Genomic DNA, 21,385 nt, shown 5'->3' on the forward strand with positions numbered 1-21,385 from the left:
CAGCAGACTATCTTCTTACACATCAACAGTAGGCAGAAATTTAAAGACCCATCTCACGAGCAGTACAGGAAGCTCCAGCATCAGAGTCCGCGGTTGGAGCAGCGGATCGCGATGCGCGGTGGTCTCTATTGGCAAGGGCGACGTCGAGTCAGGGCGGCGGCATATCGCTGGCGATCTTCTAAATGGGTCAAATGGCTCTGAGCATTATGGGACTTAGCTTCTGAGGTCATCAATCCTCTAGAACTTAGAACTACTTAATCCTAACTAACCTAAGGACATCACATACATCTATGCCTGAGACAGGATTCGAACCTGCGACCTTAGCTGTCACGCGGTTTCACACTGTAGCGCCTAGAACCACTCCGTCACACCGGACGGCGGCGATCTTCTAATTATGTTGGTGCTCGCCGGGCGAGGGCACTTATACCCGCGTGGCAGATGACTACCAGATAGCTGTTGGTCTAGCGGTGTGGGCTCGGATTGGCTGAAGAAAATGGCGCGGCTGGTACAGCAAAGGGTCTGTAGACGTGGCGGCCTCTACTGCTCTTGCGCGCGCCTTCTGAACTAATCTGTTTTTTTTTGCGGGGCAGGCGAAGTTCGGTTTACTTCGACCGGTGCGCCCGCGGAGCTACAGCGATGACCCGCACACCGCTACTACATTGCGGGTTGACGGCATTGCAGGGGTCCCCCAGAAACACACCAGGCTTTGTCAGTGATTGGTTAATAGGCCGGTATATGCTTTCTCCCGGATTAACTGCACCAACATGTACTGTGTCTGTGAGAGACACAGTCCATCCGTAATTCATCACGTTTGATCATCGTGAGTAAACGTGTTTCCGTCATCATGGAGACCTAGTCTTACTTGTGGACGCTTACATGAGACAGGTCCCCGTAAGATACACAGTGAGAGCAGCCTCTGTTTCGTGGCCAACTCGTTCACGTAGTCTCACATCACTTGATTTCTTCTGCTGAGATTCATGTGCAGCGTTTATGTACGAGGAACCGTTGAAACTAAAGGGGCTACCGTGGCAAGAATTATCGCTAAACTTGAAATTTTTTTTCAATACCAGGTTTGTTCAGACGGGTAAGACACAACTTTGCATTTCTGTGTCAAGCATGCGTAGAAATTGCAGAAGACCACTTTGGGAAACTGTTATGGACGTAGTACCTTATGCAAACAGCACGGATAAATACATCTGTTACAAAAATGAATATATTGTTTTTTACTATCGTTACAACACCAAAGGTAAATTTGTAATTTTCTGAATTTCGCTTTCGCTTTTGAATCAGTCGTTTTCAGATCACTGTTTTTTATATCAAATTCATACATTTTCCCTCTTGTGTCATCCCTAAAAGAGTATACCAACACCACAGAAACACCCTGTACATGATACATGATATTACAAGGTTGCATCTGTCTTTACTCCCATGACCAGAATGTGACACCTTGAGAACGCTTAGGTGGCTCATTACATCGCCTTTTCGTTGATACGTTCTTTGTCATGTTGAAATTCTTCCCCATGTAGATGAGCTTGAGCTTTCAATCGTAGTCATAGAATGCGATGAAGTTTAGTTGTGTCTGTTTGGGTCTTACGAGAACCCTGTAGTTCTAGTAGTATATTATGGTGTAAATAGTAGTTTCATAAGAGCAGGAATCAGTTTTTCTTACTTTCTTTTTCGTGATATTTGTGTTTTGGTAATATTATACATGGTAATACTATAACGTATAGAAAGTATATTTTTGTATATAGTTCATTATACACCAATAAGTGGTTTCTCTGTGGCTGCAAACAATAAATCTGTTTCCAGAATGAGATTTTCACTCTGCAGCGGAGTGTGCACTGATATGAAACTTTCCTGGCAGATTAAAACTGTATGCCGGACAGAGACTCGAACTCTGGACCTTTGCCTTTCGCGGGCAAGTGCTCTACCACCTGAGCTACCCAAGCACGACTCACGCCCCGTCCTCACAGCTTTACTTCTGCCAGTATCTTGTCTCCTACCTTCCAAACTTCACAGAAGCTCTCATGCGAACCTTGCAGAACTAGCATTCCTGGAAGAAAGGATATCGCGGAGACATGGCTTAGGCACAGCCTGGAGGATGTTCCCAGAATGAGACAGCTCTCCGCGATATCCTTTCTTTCAGGGGTGCTAGTTCTGCAAGGCTCGCAGGAGAGGTTCTGTGAAGTTTGGAAGGTAGGAGACGAGATACTTCCAGAAGTAAAGATGCGAGGACGGGACGTCAGTCGTACCTGGGTAGCTCAGATGGTAGAGCACTTTCCCGCAAAAAGCAAAGGTCCCGAGTTCGAGTCTCGGTCCGGCACACAGTTTTAATCAGCCAGGAAAGTTTCAATAAATCAGTTGTAGTTGGTGTCTTCAGTCTAAAGACTGAACAACTGTCCACGCTGCTCCACCCAGTGTGAGCTTCTTCATCTCTCCAAAACTGTTGCAACCTACATCCACTTTCACTGCTTTTTGTATTCAAATCTTGGTATCCCTGTACATTATTTTTCCCTCCCACGTGTCCCTTCATTTCCTGCCTGACGATTCATTGATGCCTCAAGAAGTCCTATATGCCAACCTCTTCTGTTAGTCACATTCTCCCATAAATTTCTTTTCTCCGCATTCGATTCTTTACCTCTTCATTAGTTGTCTGATTTACATACTTAATCGTTAGCATTATTCTGCAGCAGTACTTTGCCAAAGATCTTATTCTCTTCTTGTATGTAACGTTATACTTCTTAGTTTCACTTCTACACAAGTAGAAAATTCTATGAATACTAATGATCAGTTGTGAATTCTTAACTTCTATAGACTCATGAGATTTATTACGATTTATTACAACTGTCCCAAATGAAGACATGGGCCTCTCCGTATCTCATGATTGCCAGGTGTCCACAAACCTCACACCACTCACTTCTAGGGAGGAATGTCCAACTTGAAAAGAAACTTCTGTTGTCAAACAGTTAAGGCACCCGACCAAATCCACGTTCTGAGTAGATTTTCCAGCAGAGCTCTACTGTTAGCCCCGACTGCTCGGTGCCACCCTACTCTGTCAGTGCAGGCAAGTAGAATACGCCAAACAGTCTCCATTACACACACACAGGAAGGTCAGCATGAGGGTTGGCTAGTGAGTCGACCTATCTGTTGGACTGTGAATGGGTAGCTTTAAGCTTGGCTGCACTAGCTTACTAAGCTCCAATATCTGATTTTGTAGGAAGCTACCCAGACCACAACTAGAGTGAAATATGGCTTGGTGATGGCTCTGAGTTTGACAGCAGGTGGCGTATAAAAGGAGCCTGTAAGAAGGCTGACCAGACCGCGAGTCCCCTTGCCAAAAAGTTCTGCCCCGATCCGTTCGCCTTTGTGTGGGTGATTTTATAGAGGTTGTGTCCCTGTTCCAGGACCGGCAGGAGTGGCCGAGCGGTCGAAGGCGCTACAGTCTGGAGACGTGCAACCGCTACGATTCGAATCCTCCCTCGGGCATGGATGTGTGTGATGGCCTTAGGTTAGTTAGGTTTAAGTAGTTGTAAGCTCTAGGGTACTGATGACCTCAGAAGTTAAGTCCCATAGTGCTCAGAGCTATTTGAACCTGTTCCAGGTGCGTCCGTTTGGTGGCCAATCTTTACCCGCTTGTCTTACCGCCCACATTTCATCAGTGCAGGCATGTCGGGTACGCCATGCAGTCAGAGTATGGCCACACACATCCTGATGGCGACCCACTCAGTGGAGGGGTGGGCGGTCGGCCAAACCAGTCTGCCTGTGAGCCTGACAGTGCCGCTCTGCCTCACCATACCTCGCCCTCAAGCCAAAAGGGTGGTTGTCGTTCTTGAGCGCTTACAGAACTTTCCTTTACCATCAAAACCAATATTCACATGCGAATTATGAATACATACACTGGCACAAAAAATTAGTACAACATTTTGGAGATTTCCACTTCACCAAAATGTAATGTCGAAACAGTGCGTAGGCAGTATATGAAAAGATTACATTTACAGATCAATAGCAAAAGCGGCTCTGAGGCACCAGGTATTGAGCCATGCAGAAACACCGTTATTAGTACATGGTGTAGCCTCCACAGGTGGCAATACAGGCACTCACTCTGGCATCCAGTCGATTGTACAGTTGACGAATACTTCCCTGGGATACGTTATGCCACGCCTGCTTGACGTCTTCAAGTATTTCTGTAAGTGCTGTTGGTTGACAAGTCGTACGAGTCACTTCCCGTCCCATCATATTCCACAGGTGCTCGACTATAGACAAGTGGTGTTGGCTAGGGAAGTTGCTGCACATATTGCAGACCATATTGAGTTTGATGGACAAGGTAGACACAATGGTTCAAATGGCTCTAAGCACTATGGGACTTAACATCTGAGGTCATCAATCCCCTAGACTTAGGACTACTTAAACCTAACTAACCTAAGGACATCACACATATCCATGCCCGAGGCATAATTCGAGCCTGCGACCGTAGCAGCCACGTGGTTCCGAACTGAAGCGCCTGGAACCGCTCAGCCACATCGGCCGGCGGCAGTGTAGACATCGCCGTCCTGTTGCAACAATGGCAAAAGAACAGGTCTAACAACAGTCTGTGTTTTCCGAGCACTGGTTGACGTCCCCTCCAGAAACACCGAAGGTGAAAGGGAGTTGATGCTTATCGCACCCCAGACCAAAATACCTGGGGTGGAGACAGTGTGTCTTGGACGTATCAACTATACGAGACAGCACTCAATAGGCTCATGTCATACGCGTAAACGACCATCACTTGCTTGCAGGCAAAATCAGCTTTCATCGCTGAAGACAACGGCGCGTTATCCCACCTTCCAAGAGACCGTCTGGCGGCACTGGCCGAACCACGCACGTCGATGCTGGGCACGAGTGTGAGATAGGCTAGAGGTGCTCGTGCCTCTAATCCAACTGATGTACACCAGTTCTCAACAGTTTGCGTTGACATATCTGATCTCACAAGCCCTCTTATCTGTGCTGTGGTTGCTGTTCGACCTGCTGCTGCTGCCCTTATAATACGACGATCCTGGACGGCGTCTGTGCCGCGTGGTCGTCCAGAACCTCGTCTACGGGAGTGATAAATGTTCACGTGACCACCGATACCAGCACCTCTGCGCAACTGAAGCAGCACGTCCGACTTGGGTGGCAACTCTCCGAAAGGACCATCCCGCCGCTCTGGAGGCCACAATTCGACCTCTCTCAAACTTGCTTAGTTCTTTGTGAGAGATTGGTTACCTTTTTGTTTCATATGTTAGCACCACGCCGAGCCTTCTGCCTGTGAGAATTCCCTACTAAAGTGTAGACACAGATGTCGCTCTGGTAGCTACGCCACTGCGCTATATGTTCATGGACAACGTTGTAACTATCCACTATACATATCTACTATCCCCCCACGTGCCATATGCCGTCATCAAATGAAAATGGACCTCGTCTTACCAGGTGTACTAATTTTCTTCTCCAGCAGTCTAGATAGGGAATAATTGCTTAATATTTCTTTCTATAAACATCAACATACATTATCTAGACTCGATGAAACTCAAAGCAAATGAATTAAAGTACACTGACGATAAAACAAGAAACGTGTCAGTCCGGAAGTAGACTGCCACTTATCATTAGAGAAGACTTCCCAACACTTAGAATATATGTTAGATGTTAAAATATTTCTCTGATATAGAAAAATTTTTCTTGCTATTGCCAATCTGTATTTCATATCCTCTGTACCCTGGGAAACGTGAGTTGTTTTGGTTCACAAATAACAAAATTCGTGTACTACTTTTAGTCTATAATTTCCTAATTCGATTCCCTCATATTCGCCTGATTTTATTAGACTAAGCTCCACTCCCTTGTTTTAATTTTATTGATGCTGATTTTATACTCTTATTTCAAGACACTATAAATTCCATTCAACGGACCTTCCAAGCCTGAGTCAGAAGTAAAATGTCATAGACAAACCTTAAATTCTTTATTAAATCTCCCTGAACTTTAATTCCATTTCCAAATTTTCGTGGTTTCCTTTACTGCTAGCTCAATGTAAAGATAGAATGAGAGAGACAGTGCAATCCTAGCTCTCTTCTGAACTAATGCCTCCCTTTCATTTTCTTCGATCCTTATAACAGCAGCCTGATTTTTGTTCAAACTGTACATGCCGTAACCTTTCCCTCTCTGTATTTTGTCCCTAATAAGTTCAGATTTTCAAAGGGTGTATTGCTGTCAATATTGTCAAAAGCTTCGTATAACGCTAAATCCTTCTTTAACTTATATGGTCAGTATTGCCTCGCATGCTCCTAAAATTTTCTAGAACCCAAACTGATCTGCAAGGATCGGTTTGTACCAGTCTATCCGGAACAATAGAAGTAATTAATACGCAAGTAAATTAATGCAGTTAATGTCACTATCACACGTCGTAATACCCCTGTGTCACAGTGTACACATACACCTCTCCCAGAGCCATCACTGCTCCATTCACTCAGTAAGTGTTGTGTGAACGTTTCGCTCTTACTTGCCGCTGTTGCCTTCAGGTCAGGTGTTGGGCGCCCTGCTGCGCTACCTTTCGGCGGCCTACAGGCTTCCCTTGGACACGCCACCTGCGAGCCTACCGATGGTGACGCTCCGACCATTCGAGTGCAGCGCCGGTGCCGGTGACGACGCGGACGTCGACTTCCTGGTGACGGGGCCCAGAGGCCGCTCGGCGGGCTGCAAGTTCTCCTCTGGTGACCACCAAAGCTCCGGCTGATCCTGTGTCTACCACGTCTGGCATCACCGTAATCGCTCAGACTGTGACTACAGGCTGCGTCCTTCTTGCATTGTCTTGAAATAAACTGACAGTGTAAATTCCGTACATAGAGACTCATTAATTTATTTACAAACTCGTTTCACGTGGAGGATCATTCTTATTTTGTGAAAGTGCCACTAATTATCTGCGAATGGTACCACAACTACAAGTGGGCGATTGTAATTGAAAAAAAAACTATTTACCGCTGCTGTGATAGAACATTTCTTGTAAACAGCGCTGCATAGCTTCAGTGTATATAAAGACCAAACTCACAAAACCCGCAAAATCTGATGTAGTGTGTACTTATTTCTCAACAGCCAGTTTCGATCAATCGACTATGTACAAGTCACCCATATAGGAACAGAAACATGTAAGAAATAGTATACAGTGTGCCAAAATAATTAAGGTGAACTGTTCTCCGTAGAAGATACAAATACCATAACATCGGGTTAAAGGGGTATTCCTTGGTGTCACGTACATATGTAATTGTCAGTTGCAACATCTAAATAAAATAGTTAAAAATACAACATACGTAAAGACTTTAAAAACATAGCATCGTATATATGCACATTGTAGACACAAATCTAACACCAGTATTAAAATATTTTGTGTACTGTTTTATTTTTTATCTTGTATCTGATGTGTTTTATGTCTTTCTTCTTACTTCTATTTTGTGACGAAGATGTCTAAAAAATATTCTTATCGTTTATTTGAGTTCTACTTGCTCTCTCAAGCTCCGCCTCTTCCCCCTCCCTCCTCCCTCCTCCCTCCTCCCTCCTCCCTCCTACCCCATCTCGCCCCCCCCCCCCTCCCACCCCATCCAATCAGCTGTCCGCTATAAGTACGGTCAGTGTTAGTTTCCTTCCTTCGTCTCTAATATTATTTTGACGTTTGATGTCGTTTTATTACAAATCTGTCTCATATTCTTTTATTATTATGTAACTTCATCTATGTTACGCAACTTTGTTACAGCCACTATCCGATTATACGCGATACAATCGTGTACTACGTGACGTAATATGTTGTTTTCATTAAGAAATTGGTATGCATCTTTCGTATTTGTACTCTGTGTTCGTTTTTTGTCAATTTGTGATTACATCATTTTCTAGGAAAGCGTGAAATAACATGTATACCACGTTTGTTGCTGTTGCTGTGATATTCAGTCAAGAGACTGCTTAGATGCAGCTATCCACGCCACTCTATCCAGTGCAAGCCTCTTCATCTCCGAGTAACTACTGCAACCTACATCCTTTTGAATATGTTTAATGTATTCATCTCCTGGTCTTCCTCTACGATTTTTACCCTCCACGCTTCTCTCTATTACTAAAGTGGTGATACCTTGATGCCTCAGAAAGTGTCCTACCAGCCGACCCTTCTTCAGTCAGGTTCTGCCATAAATTTCTCTTCTCCACAATTCTATTCAGTGCCTCCTCATTAGTTACGCGATCCACCCATCTAATCTTCGGCATTCTTCTGTAGCACCACATTTCGAAAGCTTCTATTCTCTTCTTGTCTAAATGTTTCAGTTCTGTACATAGCTACACTCCATACAAATACTTTCAGAAAGGACTTCCTGACACTTAAACCTATACTCGATGTTACCACAGTTATTTTGTTTCCCAGATAGCAAAGCCCATCTATTACCTTAAGTGTCTCATTTCCTAATCTAGTTCTCTTAGCATCACCTGATTTAATTCGACTACATCCCACGTCCTTGTTTTGCTTTTGTTGATGTTCATCTTATATCATCCTTTAAAGACACTGTCCATTCCGTTCAACTGCTCTTCCGGGTCCTTCGCTGTCTCTGACAGAATTGCAATGCCGTCGGCAAACCTTAAAGCATTATTTCTTCTCCAAACATTTTAATTCCTACTCCAAATTTTTCTTTTGTTTCCTTCACTGCTTGCTCAACACACAGCTTGAATAACTCCCTTCTCAATCACTGCTTCCCTTTCGTACCTCTCGACTCTTCTAACTTCCGTTTGGTTTCTCTACAAACTGTAAATAGTCTTGCGCTCCCTGTATTTTGCCACTGACACCTTCAGAATTTGAAAGAGATTATTCCAGTCAACATTCAATACCTTTCTCTAAGTCAACAACGGTCAGAAACGTAGGTTTGCCTTTCCTTAACATATCTTTTTCCTTTTGCTACCGAACGTCACCAATTCCCACTATAACTTTAACCTATCCATTTTCCTTTTTAAATTTTTTAATTTACCTGCCTGATTAAGTGATCTGACATTCCACGGCCGGCCGCGGTGGTCTCGCGGTTCTAGGCGCGCAGTCCGGAACCGTGCGACTGCTACGGTCGCAGGTTCGAATCCTGCCTCGGGCATGGATGTGTGCGGTGTCCTTAGGTTAGTTAGGTTTAAGTAGTTCTAAGTTCTAGGGGACTGATGACCACAGCAGTTGAGTCCCATAGTGCCCAGAGCCATTTGAACCATTCCACAAAAACACTATGTTGAATGCGGAACACATGTTCAAAACTGTTCAAATGGCTCTGAGCACTATGGGAATTAACTTCTGAGGTCATCAGTCCCCTAGAACTTAGAACTACTTAAACCTAACTAACCTAAGGACATCACACACATCCATGCCCGAGGCAGGATTCGAACCTGCGACCGTAGCGGTCGCGCGGTTCCAGACTGCAGCGCCTAGAACCGCTCGGCCACCTCGGCCGGCTTCGGAACACATCTAACTGCAGTTCTTGTGATTCTTTTTTTTGTGATGTCAATCCAGCCGTTAATGCGTCATTGGACTGCAAGTTGTGAGTTTCAGTGAAGTAATTAAAACACAGCAGATTGAGACCCTATCCACACTTGACAAACACCACATATCGGCACCCTAACCATTTTTCGTGTACCTGCGGTGCTGTAGTCCAATATCAACAGCTACAGCGAGCATATTTCCAGGTCTTTGTCATGAGATATTCCATTCGCCGTGTTTTAATCATTTCATTGAAACCCGACATACACAGAAACTTAACATGAGTTAATGCTAAAATAGAGTGATCATTAATGTTCAAGAAAATTGTTTCTGTGTCTACCATGGATTTAATAAAGACAGCCAAACGGAATATACCAGGCACTGAATCCATTCCTGTCTTGGGTACTCCTTGTAAGTAAGCTGTTTAGGTTTTTATGTTGGCAACGCCACGTAGTGCTCTGTATGAAAATAGCTGACTGCGCTGTGTGCAGTCTGTGGCTGGCTGGACACATTGTTGGAATATTTGCGTGTGTAGTGTTGGGCAGTTGGATGTGAACAGGGCGTAGCGTTGGGCAGTTGGAGGTGAGCAGCTAGCAGTGGTGGATGTGAGGAGAGAGATGCCAGAGTTTTGAGAGGTTACTATGAGCGGACGATAGGGACGTGTGTCCATCAGAGAAAGGAAATTTGTTCAATTGGATTGAACGTTATTAAGGTAAATACATTGATTGTTCTCTATCAAAATCTTTCATTTCCTAACTATGTCTGTCAGTAGTTAGTGCCTTCAGTAGTTAGAAACTTTTATTTAGGTGGCAGTATTGCCGCTTGCTGTAATGCAGTGAGATTTTTGTGAGGTAAGTGATTCATGGAAGTTAGAAGTTATTGTTAGTCCGGGCCATTCTTTTGTAGGGATTATTGAAAGTCAGTTTGCGTTGCGCTAAAATATTGCGTGTCAGTTTAGTGAGGATCAGAATAAGTAAAGAGAAAACTGCCTAAGTACTTTGAGTTTGCTCAGCTGTTTGAAAATCAAATTACGAAAGAGTTTTTCCAGCACTGTCATTTTTTACATTCAAAGGAGAAGTTTCATCCTCTCACCACACTGTGGGCACCTCGTTGCAGATAATCCTTGTGCTCGGTCTATACGACAATGTCGTCCACATACTGTAGAAAGGCGACCTGGTAACGTAACTGTTGACCGATCTCTGGGACATAAATGTAAAAAGTAACGGCCGTAAGGGATCCCCTGGTGGCAAACATTTGTAGATGGTTCTAGAAATAAGTTGTCCGTCCGCCGTGCTTAATCTTAAGATGCTGTAGTGTAGTAAGTGGGGGCACAAGTTGACCATTTTGGGTCGTACACGAAGCTCACATAGTTTGTCGTAATATAGAAATATCAACATTACAATATCATTCTATATATGTTCAAAGGCTGCAAACGTATTCCAGATTGTCGGATAAGTTTAATTGCACATCTGTAACAAAAGTACTTAGTAAATTCCAGATTGTCGGATAAGTTTAATTGCACATCTGTAACAAAAGTACTTAGTAAATCTGTCGCCCTCACATTTTTAGGGAAACCAAATATCCTGTTGTGAAGTACTTTATTATTCTTTACAAACCACTCAGATCTGTTCTCGATCATCTTATTCTTAATCTTGGGAAGAAAGAGTAGACTGACACTGAATCTTTTCCCAGTTTGGAGACTAGCACCATTTAGATTCGCCTACATTACTCAGGGATATAGGTGTTTTGAAACATATCTTTGATCAACACGAGGAGAATGATTTTTATTTGGTATGGGAGATTAAAAATTATGCAGTAAGATATTTTGTCTTAGCCTATATTTTTCTTCCTCGTTGATACTAAAAGGTGTATCCAGCTGTGATGTATAATTAGGTGCATATCGTTGCTGGAAGGTCAACTCAAGCACCCCTCGTGGCACATAGGGTGGTGCTAACAGGTCCATGAATGACTGTGTTGTCCTTCTTTGCCTGGGCTACATTCTTCTGCTTCTTAAAAAAAAAAAGTCTTTTTCCAAAGTGTTTGTGCTAAAACATTGCTCCCAAGTTTGGAACAACATTTAATCCAGCCTCCCTTTCTTGCGTTACGTGTGATCTTGCAGTTTTGTTCCTCATGTCTACAAAATTGTTATATGCATCAATTTTAAATATGTTTATCACATGCCGTCTTGTCCGCCCACGGTAGCTGAGTGGTCAGAGCGACAGAATGTCACTCCTAAGGGTCCGGGTTCGATTTCCGGCTCGGTTGGAGATTTTCTCCGCTCAGGGTCTGGGTGTTGTGTTGTGTTCTAATCATCATCATTTCATCCCCATCGACACGCAAGTCGCCGAAGTGGCGTCAAATCTAAAGACTTGCACCCGGCGAACGGTCTACCCGACGGCAGGAGCTGGTCATACTACATTACATTTTTTACAAACCGTCTTATGACGATCGCATAAGAACACTGTGCAACAATTCAACGGCAACTGACAACTTTCTTAAAGTACATCTATCTACGGTGGAGTCACCGTTAGGTGTATAAGCATTAAACACCTCAGTTTATATTGCTTGGTATCCTTGCCAGGTTATACGCCTATGGAAGCTCCCGCCATCCCATCTACACTCCTGGAAATGGAAAAAAGAACACATTGACACCGGTGTGTCAGACCCACCATACTTGCTCCGGACACTGCGAGAGGACTGTACAAGCAATGATCACACTTACGGCACAGCGGACACACCAGGAACCGCGGTGTTGGCCGTCGAATGGCGCTAGCTGCGCAGCATTTGTGCACCGCCGCCGTCAGTGTCAGCCAGTTTGCCGTGGCATACGGAGCTCCATCGCAGTCTTTAACACTGGTAGCATGCCGCGACAGCGTGGACGTGAACCGTATGTGCAGTTGACGGACTTTGAGCGAGGGCGTATAGTGGGCATGCGGGAGGCCGGGTGGACGTACCGCCGAATTGCTCAACACGTGGGGCGTGAGGTCTCCACAGTACATCGATGTTGTCGCCAGTGGTCGGCGGAAGGTGCACGTGCCCATCGACCTGGGACCGGACCGCAGCGACGCACGGATGCACGCCAAGACCGTAGGATCCTACGCAGTGCCGTAGGGGACCGCACCGCCACTTCCCAGCAAATTAGGGACACTGTTGCTCCTGGGGTATCGGCGAGGACCATTCGCAACCGTCTCCATGAAGCTGGGCTACGGTCCCGCACACCGTTAGGCCGTCTTCCGCACACGCCTCAACATCGTGCAGCCCGCCTCCAGTGGTGTCGCGTGAATGGAGGGACGAATGGAGACGTGTCATCTTCAGCGATGAGAGTCGCTTCTGCCTTGGTGCCAATGATGGTCGTATGCGTGTTTGGCGCCGTGCAGGTGAGCGCCACAATCAGGACATCATACGACCGAGGCACACAGGGCCAACACCCGGCATCATGGTGTGGGGAGCGATCTCCTACACTGGCCGTACACCTCTGGTGATCGTCGAGGGGACACTGAATAGTGCACGGTACATCCAAACCGTCATCGAACCCATCGTTCTACCATTCCTAGACCGGCAAGGGAACTTGCTGTTCCAACAGGACAATGCACGTCCGCATGTATCCCGTGCCACCCAACGTGCTCTAGAAGGTGTAAGTCAACTACCCTGGCCAGCAAGATCTCCGGATCTGTCCCCCATTGAGCATGTTTGGGACTGGATGAAGCGTCGTCTCACGCGGTCTGCACGTCCAGCACGAACGCTGGTCCAACTGAGGCGCCAGGTGGAAATGGCATGGCAAGCCGTTGCACAGGACTACATCCAGCATCTCTACGATCGTCTCCATGGGAGAATAGCAGCCTGCATTGGTGCGAAAGGTGGATATACACTGTACTAGTGCCGACATTGTGCATGCTCTGTTGCCTGTGTCTATGTGCCTGTGGTTCTGTGAGTGTGACCATGTGATGTATCTGACCCCAGGAATGTGTCAATAAAGTTTCCCCTTCCTGGGACAATGAATTCACGGTGTTCTTATTTCAATTTCCAGGAGTGTATATCCTTGTCGACATTATATATGTGCCATCACTGAGATTATATTAAGATGGTGATCGCAGCGTAGAATATCAGTCAGCAGCTCCAGTTACCATTTTAAGGATAAGTGCTAAGATACTGGTGCAATATCTGGCCAGGATGGGCATTGCATTGGAGTGCCTGATCTAGTTAGTGTAAGCTGTTCAGTAAGAACAGGTTTGGTTGAGCAATGGAGTCTGCGAGTTTGTTACCGATGAAATCATTTAACGGATCGTATCACACGCAACTGCGTGCGTTGAAACCTTCTCCAAGCATACATTTCTTCAGCTACTGATTGAATATACAGTATGTGACCACGTGGCTGCAGGAACTTGGGAAAGAGGAGGAGAGTACATAGCGTTAACATTCGAAATGTCTTGCAAGTTCCTTCTGTCGAGTAAGAAAATATCTGTGGAAATATTATTTGCTTTTTTACTACAAGGAGGGCAGATAAAATGTTTTTCCACTACAACTTGAACTTCTCCTGCCACGCGGGATTAGCCGAGCGGTCTCAGGCACTGCAGTCATGGACTGTGCGGCTGATACCGGCGGAGGTTCGAGTCGTCAATCGGGCATGGGTGGGTGTGTTTGTCTTTAGGATAATTTAGGTTAAGTAGTGTGTAAGCTTAGGGACTGGTGAGCTTAGTAGTTAAGTCCCGTAAGATTTCACACACATTTGAACATTTTGAAACTTCTCCTAATCCGTCATCCCTGTCCTTTCCACAAATTCTAAAACAGTTGTCCTACAGGTGCACTTCGTCTGTTAACCAGGTTTCAGAAATTATTGCTATATTGGGATACAATTTGCTCATTGAAGCATAAATATGCACATACTGCAGAACAGCGCACTCGATCGCGCGCGCGCATGCACACACACACACACTCACACACACACACACACACACACACACACACACACACACACAAACACACAAACACTCATACACACGCACTCTCACAGTGAACTGTTTTTGTACATGTGGCAACTAATGTAACCAACAACAAACGTAATCTAAACTCCTGAGGATGAACTTGTCGCCGGTCGGAGTGGCCGAGCGCTTGTAGGCGCTACAGTCTGGAACCGCGCGACCACTACGGTCGCAGGTTCGAATCCTGCCTCGGGCATGGATGTGTGTGGTGTCCTTAGGTTAGTTAGGTTTAAGCAGTCCTAAGTTCGAGGGGACTGATGACCTCAGAAGTTTAGTCCCATAGTGCTCAGAGCCATTTGAACCATATGAACTTGTCGGTTCGCAATCGGTAACGCTCTATTTATGTAAGTGAACAGCATTATTAACAGTGGCTCATTGACGTTTTCCTCCTTTTTGTGCATAGACACAGTCTCGAAACATCCGTTTCCGACAAACCAGCATTCTCTCTGATGCTATGGTCGTAGCTCCGGAGAAGTGGACTACTGCTTTTGTGGTTGTTGTTGCCTCTGCTGATACCTTCCGGTTTCGGAATAGTCGTTGGTACTTCACCTGATGGAGTTGTTGCAATTGCTTTGCCTGGGTCTGCGTCTGGTGTGATGGAAACATATGTTAGGCTGCCTGCTGGATTAGATGGCCATAGCTATAGGTTGCCCGGCAGAAAATTTGATTTACAGAGATATCATTTCGGTAGACACTAGTGGGGGCAGCATAGCTGTCTCTTAGCCAGTATCTATCAGGAGTTTTTCCACCACCTTCTTTAGTGTACTTCAAGCAACTTGTGTGAGTACTATAAACAACCAAAAGTGCTTAAAACACTCGGACCTGCACAGTTTCAGGTGTTTACTGTCGGTGACATCGAGAAGGAGGAACTGCGCCCACGACCGCTGCCCGAGCCATTGTAGCTGCGGTTCTCTACGTCACCTGTAGCCTATCTAGAGAGAACCCTGTGAGCCCTTGTATCAGGTCCTCTCTGCACAAGTACATCTGTTTCTTATTTTGGGTTTGCTGATTGCTGAAAACTGGCTTAAGTTCGCTGAAAATTTATTTTAGGCTCTTGCACTTGCAACTAAAATTACTAAATAGTCCACAAAACGGAAATTGCCCACTCTTTCTTTTTCTGCTTTCACTTTCTCTTCAAATTTGTCAATATATGTTTTAATTCTTTAATCTTTTTTGGGAGTACCACCAGATATGGTGGAGCTTCCTTGTCTTCCTTATCTTACTACTCTTTCTATCAGTGCTTCTTGCCTGTATACGCCTCACTAAGTGGACACGTCCTGGACAGGATTTCTCTATACTGGCAGTGTTAACTTTTAGGATATTTGGGACCGTTCCTCGATAAACTGTTTGAACAGAACTTCGAAAATAGGAAATTAGAATTTCTGCAATCATTGTTTTTGTTTAATGCAGATTCAAACTCAGTGAGCTTTTAGAGAACTGACATTTTTTAAACAATTTGTTAACAATTTTTAAAAAACTGATTATTTTGTCTTTGAGTCACAAGTGGTAAACTCACCAATAGGAAATGAAGATAGGTTTGTTCATGAGGCGTGATATAACGACTGCAGAAAATCTGTACTACTCCTGGTGATTCTAGAACTGATTGTGCCTATACGAGAAATAAATGTAACTTAGGGAAAAGGAAATTTAAAGTCTAATTTGGTTGTAACGTACAACTTTCAAGCATATTTTTTATAGTTAATATTTTACTGCTGTGTATTCAGCATCGTCTGAATCAAGGGAATGATATCTCTTTTCGTCGTTACACTTCCTTGCTTTCTGACTTATTTTGCGCAGTTGAGAAGCCTACACCTACTTCTGTCGCCGGCACTTTTAAAAAAAAAAATCGATACTTTTTTATGCCCGTCCTGAGTTGTGCTTAGATTGACTCCTAATCTGTCCAGCACGTCAATTCTTTTATACACCTTCGTTAAAAGATAGAACAGCTTCTAAACCACCCACTTTTACTGTTTCATAGCGCACAAATACAGTCTTCGGTAAACGATTTTCATTTACTGATTTCAAACTTCATCGAGTTCTGCGCCTCACCATACTTAGAATGCCATTAAGCAAGGTTCCAGGTACATAATTTTCACAATGAGGTAATACTCTTTCATATTTGCACTAGCTTTCAGGATGCTGAGACAAAGGTTGTACTGCAGATCTCCATCATTTCGTATTTTATGAAAAAACTCACAGCTTCTAGTCATGCCTTCTAAATCGTTACGGTTCCATTCTGTGAATGTTCCATTTGGAGAAGATGACCTCAGTCGCGCCGTCTTCTTCACTGAAACAGTGGTACTGCTACAGAAATTGACGTGCACAAAGAAACAAAAAGAAAAATACCTTCCTTACGATCCAATGGGCCCGTAGCTTTGAACGTATCTCTTAGAGAGATGAAATCCGAACGGCTGCTATAGCAGTTTAGTGTCTTTATTGTGATGAATCCATTTCGGCTACATTGCCGTCTTCGGAACATCCCCATGTATCATCAGTGGTTGCTGTCATTCTGTTTTCTATTATAGTTTTATCCAACTGTAACAACTGTCAATCTGTCAAATCTGACGATAAAACGTCATAAAATTACGAGAAAGGAGGGTTGACAGTAGCAAACCACAAAATTAACAAAAGAGTCCTAAATCTGCACCACGCTGGAATAGAGTACTACTGATGATGTATGGACATCGTCTGAAGACGGCAATCCAGTCTAAATGGATCCATCACAATAAAAACACTTAACTCCTACTATAGCAGTAGTCTGGATTTCATTACGTAAATGTACCTTCATAATGTAAAGAGATACAACGTTCAACCATCAGCTAGGGAACGGATAGGAAACGAAAAAAAGTCAAAAACGACAAATCTGATGGAGGTTATGGCAAAATGCCTGTGACACACAAGCAGGCGTTGCAGGTGAAAGGTAACGTAATAGGCATGTGTAAGTTTCGCAAAAAATAACCATCGCTTGTGTATGGAAATCATTTTATTTTATAAAGAGGCCACAATACATTTGAAATGAAAAATGGGAAAAGTTGCTTTTTTCTACCAATTTCGCGTGTGTCTCAGCTCCGGCTGTTACACTGATTAGACTGGAGAAATACAGATTTATGAGATATTTGCGTTTTACTGTTAAAACTACGAGCACGTACGTTCCTAGAAAAGTCAAAAAATATACTGGTTCCATCTATGTACATCATGGGGAAAGACCGTGAAGATAAAATTATAGAGATTCGATCTCGCAAAGGACACATGGATCCAAAAGGGCTCCTAGTTTTCTTGCTACTTCTTCTCTGAAAATTAACTGATGGATATCAAATCGCTATGCATTAAAATATAAAAACTTTTAACAAACGTCCCCCCCCCCCTTCTCGCCCGGTTCGTGAGGGCCATGAACTTCCCGAAAAAATGTTTTTGTGTGTGTTTTTATTCGTACCAATTTAGAGATTTATCAGATAACTTTCAGAGAATAAAGTATATAGTATGAAAGCTAAGAGTCTCTAAAATGGCGATTACAGAAATTAGGCACGTTTAACAGACGATACTTCTTAGTTGTTTACGTGGAGATCTACTAACGTGCGGATGCTCTTTGCAACTTGAATGACGGTACGGAATGTTCCAGGCACGTAAAAGCAAAGACAAATGTGACATTGTTTGTGTGACCGCAGGTGTGACAGACGAATCACGGGATGTTGAGTAAGGCAATAGAGGGGAGGAGAAGCTCCCCCCCCCCCTCCTCTACACACTGAAAACCCAGAATTATAATTATGAATGCGCTCTTCGATTTTCTATTGTGCAAAATACGGCTCTGTCTATGTAGTGAAGGTTGTTGTTATTATTATCTATATAAAATCAATTTCATGATGTATGTAGTGTTCAAATTTTCCGTCGAACCCTATATTTCCTGTACTCCAATATCTAGGGAATTGTGCAAAAGCAATGAACTAAGTAAACAAAGTGTTATTATCATTATACTAAAGCATTACATAGGGTGTCCGTTCTTAGAGGCGTCAGGCGCATTTTCTATGGTGTTTCGACAGATATCTGCAATTTCCTTTTTTCATTGTATTGATGGAGTCATCCCAGATAAATAATGCTCATCACGTCTTTCATGCGTAGCCCACATTCGATGGAAAGCGTCGATTTGTTTCCAGTTACAAATAAAATGACGTCTAAAGCGGAATTTTACGTGCCCTTTCGCTAGAGCGATTCCGTATTAGTCTAGTGCGATATTTGTTTTGTCGATATGTATTACCAGGGACAGTAAACCACGAGGAATCACAAATCGTAACCCAGCAGTGACAGAATTGGCCTGGCCACTCCTGACTCCTACCGCCGAACTACTGCGCTACTGAGCCGCCGGCGCATTACTGGGTACTGTTCCTGATTAACTGTCCTTGTTAGTACACATCGTTAAAACAAATATGACACTACACCAATCTGCGACCGCTCTATTGAATGGGCACGTAAAACTCCGCTTTAGAAATCATTTTTTTCTAGCGGGAAACAAACCGACAGTTCCATCGACACGGAATGTCGCACGAAAGACCTGATAAGTACTAAAATGAAGAGCCAAAGAAACCGGTACACGTGCCTAATATCTTGTAGGGCCCCCGCGAGCACAAAGATGTGCCAGAACCTGACGTGGCATGGACTCGACTAATGTCTGAAGTAGTGCTGGAGAGAAATGAAGAAATGACACCATGAATCCTGCAGAGCTATCCATAAATCCGTAAGAGTACGAGGGTGTGGAGATCTCTTCTCAACAGCACGTTGCAAGGCAGCCCAGATACGCTCAACAGCGTTCATGTCTGGAGAGTTTGGTGGCCAGCGGAAGTGTTAAAACTCCGAAGAGTGTTCCTGGAGCCACTCTGTAGCAATTATGGACGTGTGAAGTGTCGCATTGTTCTGCTGGAGTTGCCCAAGTCCGTCGGAATGCACAATGGACATGAATGGATGCAGGTGATCAGACAGGATGCTTACACGTGTCTCCTATCAGAGTCGTATCCAGACGCATCAGGGCTCCCATATCACTCAAACTGCACACGCCCTTCACCGTTACAGAGGCTCCACCAGTTTGGACAGTCCCCTGCTGACATGTAGGGTCCATGGATCCATGAGGTTTTCTCCATACCCGTACACGTTCATCCGCTCGATACAATTTGAAACGAGACTCATCCTACCAGGCAGTATGTTTCTCATCAAAAGTACAAAGTCGATGTTGGTGAGCTCAGGCGAGGCGTAATGCTTTTAGTCGTGCAGCCATCGAGGATACACGAGTAGGCCTTCCGTTCAGAAGGCCCATATTGACGATGTTTCGTCGAACGGTTCGCGCGCTGACACTTGATGACCCAGCACTCAAATCTGCAGCAATTTGCAGAAGGGTTGCACTTCTGCCACGTTTAACGATTCTCTTCAGTCGTCGTTGCTCCCGTTCTTGCGGGTTGTTTTTGCGGCCGCTGCGATCTCGGAGGTTTTATGTTTTACCGTATTCCTAATATTCACGGTACACTCGTGGAAATCGCGACTTCATCGCTACCTCGGAGATGTTGTGTCCCATCGCTCATGCGTCGACTATAACACCACATCCAAATTCCGTTAAATCTTGATAACTGCGCCAGACGCTTGTTGTCGTATATAGGCACTGACGACCGCGGCACCATATTCATGTTTATATTAGTTTCTTTGACGATTCAATGCATTTGTCTGGGCTGTCTCCAATATACGCGCTACAGTCTGTAACTGCGCGACCGCTACGGTCCCAGGTTCGAATCCTGCCTCGGGCATGGATGTGTGTGATGTCCTTAGGTTAGTTAGGTTTAAGTAGTTCTAAGTTCTAGGGGACTTATGACCACTGCAGTTGAGTCCCATAGTGCTCAGAGCCATTTGAACCATTTTTTAATGTACGCAATACGAGAAGAAAATTGCAAATATCTGCCAAAACATCAGAGAAAAAACACCAGACGACTCTTAGGAGCGACTCCTGGTGTGTTGTACTGCAACTGAACAGTATATTACGTATTATTATTGATACTGCTATTATCGTCCTTATTATTGACATGAAAGTCAATTTTAAAATCTGATTCATCTATGGCAAGCTAAAAGCGGACAAACTATGACCGCCTCCTGTAACGAACCCAGGATCAGCACCTGTTACCAACAGCCTTTCTTCCCGCGCACCATTCATGACTGGAAGATGAGGGGGAGGAAGAGACAGTGGTATTCAAAATACGTTTCACCACACGCCATAAAGTAGCTTGCAGAATAGTATAGAAATGTACGACACGGAAGTCGGCATGAAATAGGTCGAATGATCAGCGAAGAAAATTTGAGAATGTAGAGTCATATACACATTTTAACAGTCGTTTGTACCGTGTCCAAGACTGGAGTCAACGACCCGATCTAGGACCGACACGGTTTTGAAGCCGATACAAGTTCTCTCCCTGGTCGAGTAACTGCATGTTGTCTGCTCATGAGAGGTGAGTACATCTGGTGGAGGGCAGACGAATTCGGCTCCCTTACCACCGGACGACGTTCGCACTGTGTATGGGTTTGTTTGTGCGGCGTTCGCCGCACTTGGGATCAACCGGAGCTTCTTCCTATCTAGCGAATCCCACTTCCTGCCACCGGATACCGTCGGGTGCTCACTTCCGGCCCTAAAGCAGAGCTCGTGTCGCATCGAAGTGGCGGGCTCCTCCAGGATGCACTTCTAGTAGGTAACTGCAGGACACCGCCATGTCACCGAGACCGGCACGCTTCATGGTCCTGCTGTGCATCGCCGTCGGTGTAGCCACAGATGATCACCCGCCAGTACAGGACAACAGGTGACGTTCTTGTCTACTGTTACAGTAACCGCACGGCGGTATGTAAACATAGGTGACTTATCCTATACTCAGAGCGTGTTGTAGGCAGTGAGTTCATTTCG

The 21,385-nt window shown here is 44.6% G+C and overlaps 2 protein-coding genes across 4 annotated transcripts in view; both read left to right on the forward strand.

Moving 5' to 3' along the window:
* LOC126284836 (uncharacterized) overlaps window positions 1-7,487 on the forward strand; it is a 69,769-nt gene extending 62,282 nt beyond the window's left edge. The window contains exon 5 of the mRNA XM_049984056.1: window positions 6,525-7,487. Coding sequence (XP_049840013.1) covers window positions 6,525-6,739 — 215 coding nt within the window. The 3' untranslated portion in view covers window positions 6,740-7,487. The remainder of the gene's footprint in view (window positions 1-6,524) is intronic.
* A 13,670-nt stretch (window positions 7,488-21,157) lies between these two features.
* LOC126284397 (uncharacterized) overlaps window positions 21,158-21,385 on the forward strand; it is a 65,491-nt gene continuing 65,263 nt past the window's right edge. For all 3 annotated transcript variants that reach the window (XM_049983296.1, XM_049983297.1, XM_049983299.1), the window contains exon 1: window positions 21,158-21,284. The gene's annotated coding sequence lies outside the window, so the exon portion shown is untranslated. The remainder of the gene's footprint in view (window positions 21,285-21,385) is intronic.

Source organism: Schistocerca gregaria, chromosome 8, assembly GCF_023897955.1.
Source record: "Schistocerca gregaria isolate iqSchGreg1 chromosome 8, iqSchGreg1.2, whole genome shotgun sequence".
NCBI classification, from domain to species: domain Eukaryota; kingdom Metazoa; phylum Arthropoda; class Insecta; order Orthoptera; family Acrididae; genus Schistocerca; species Schistocerca gregaria.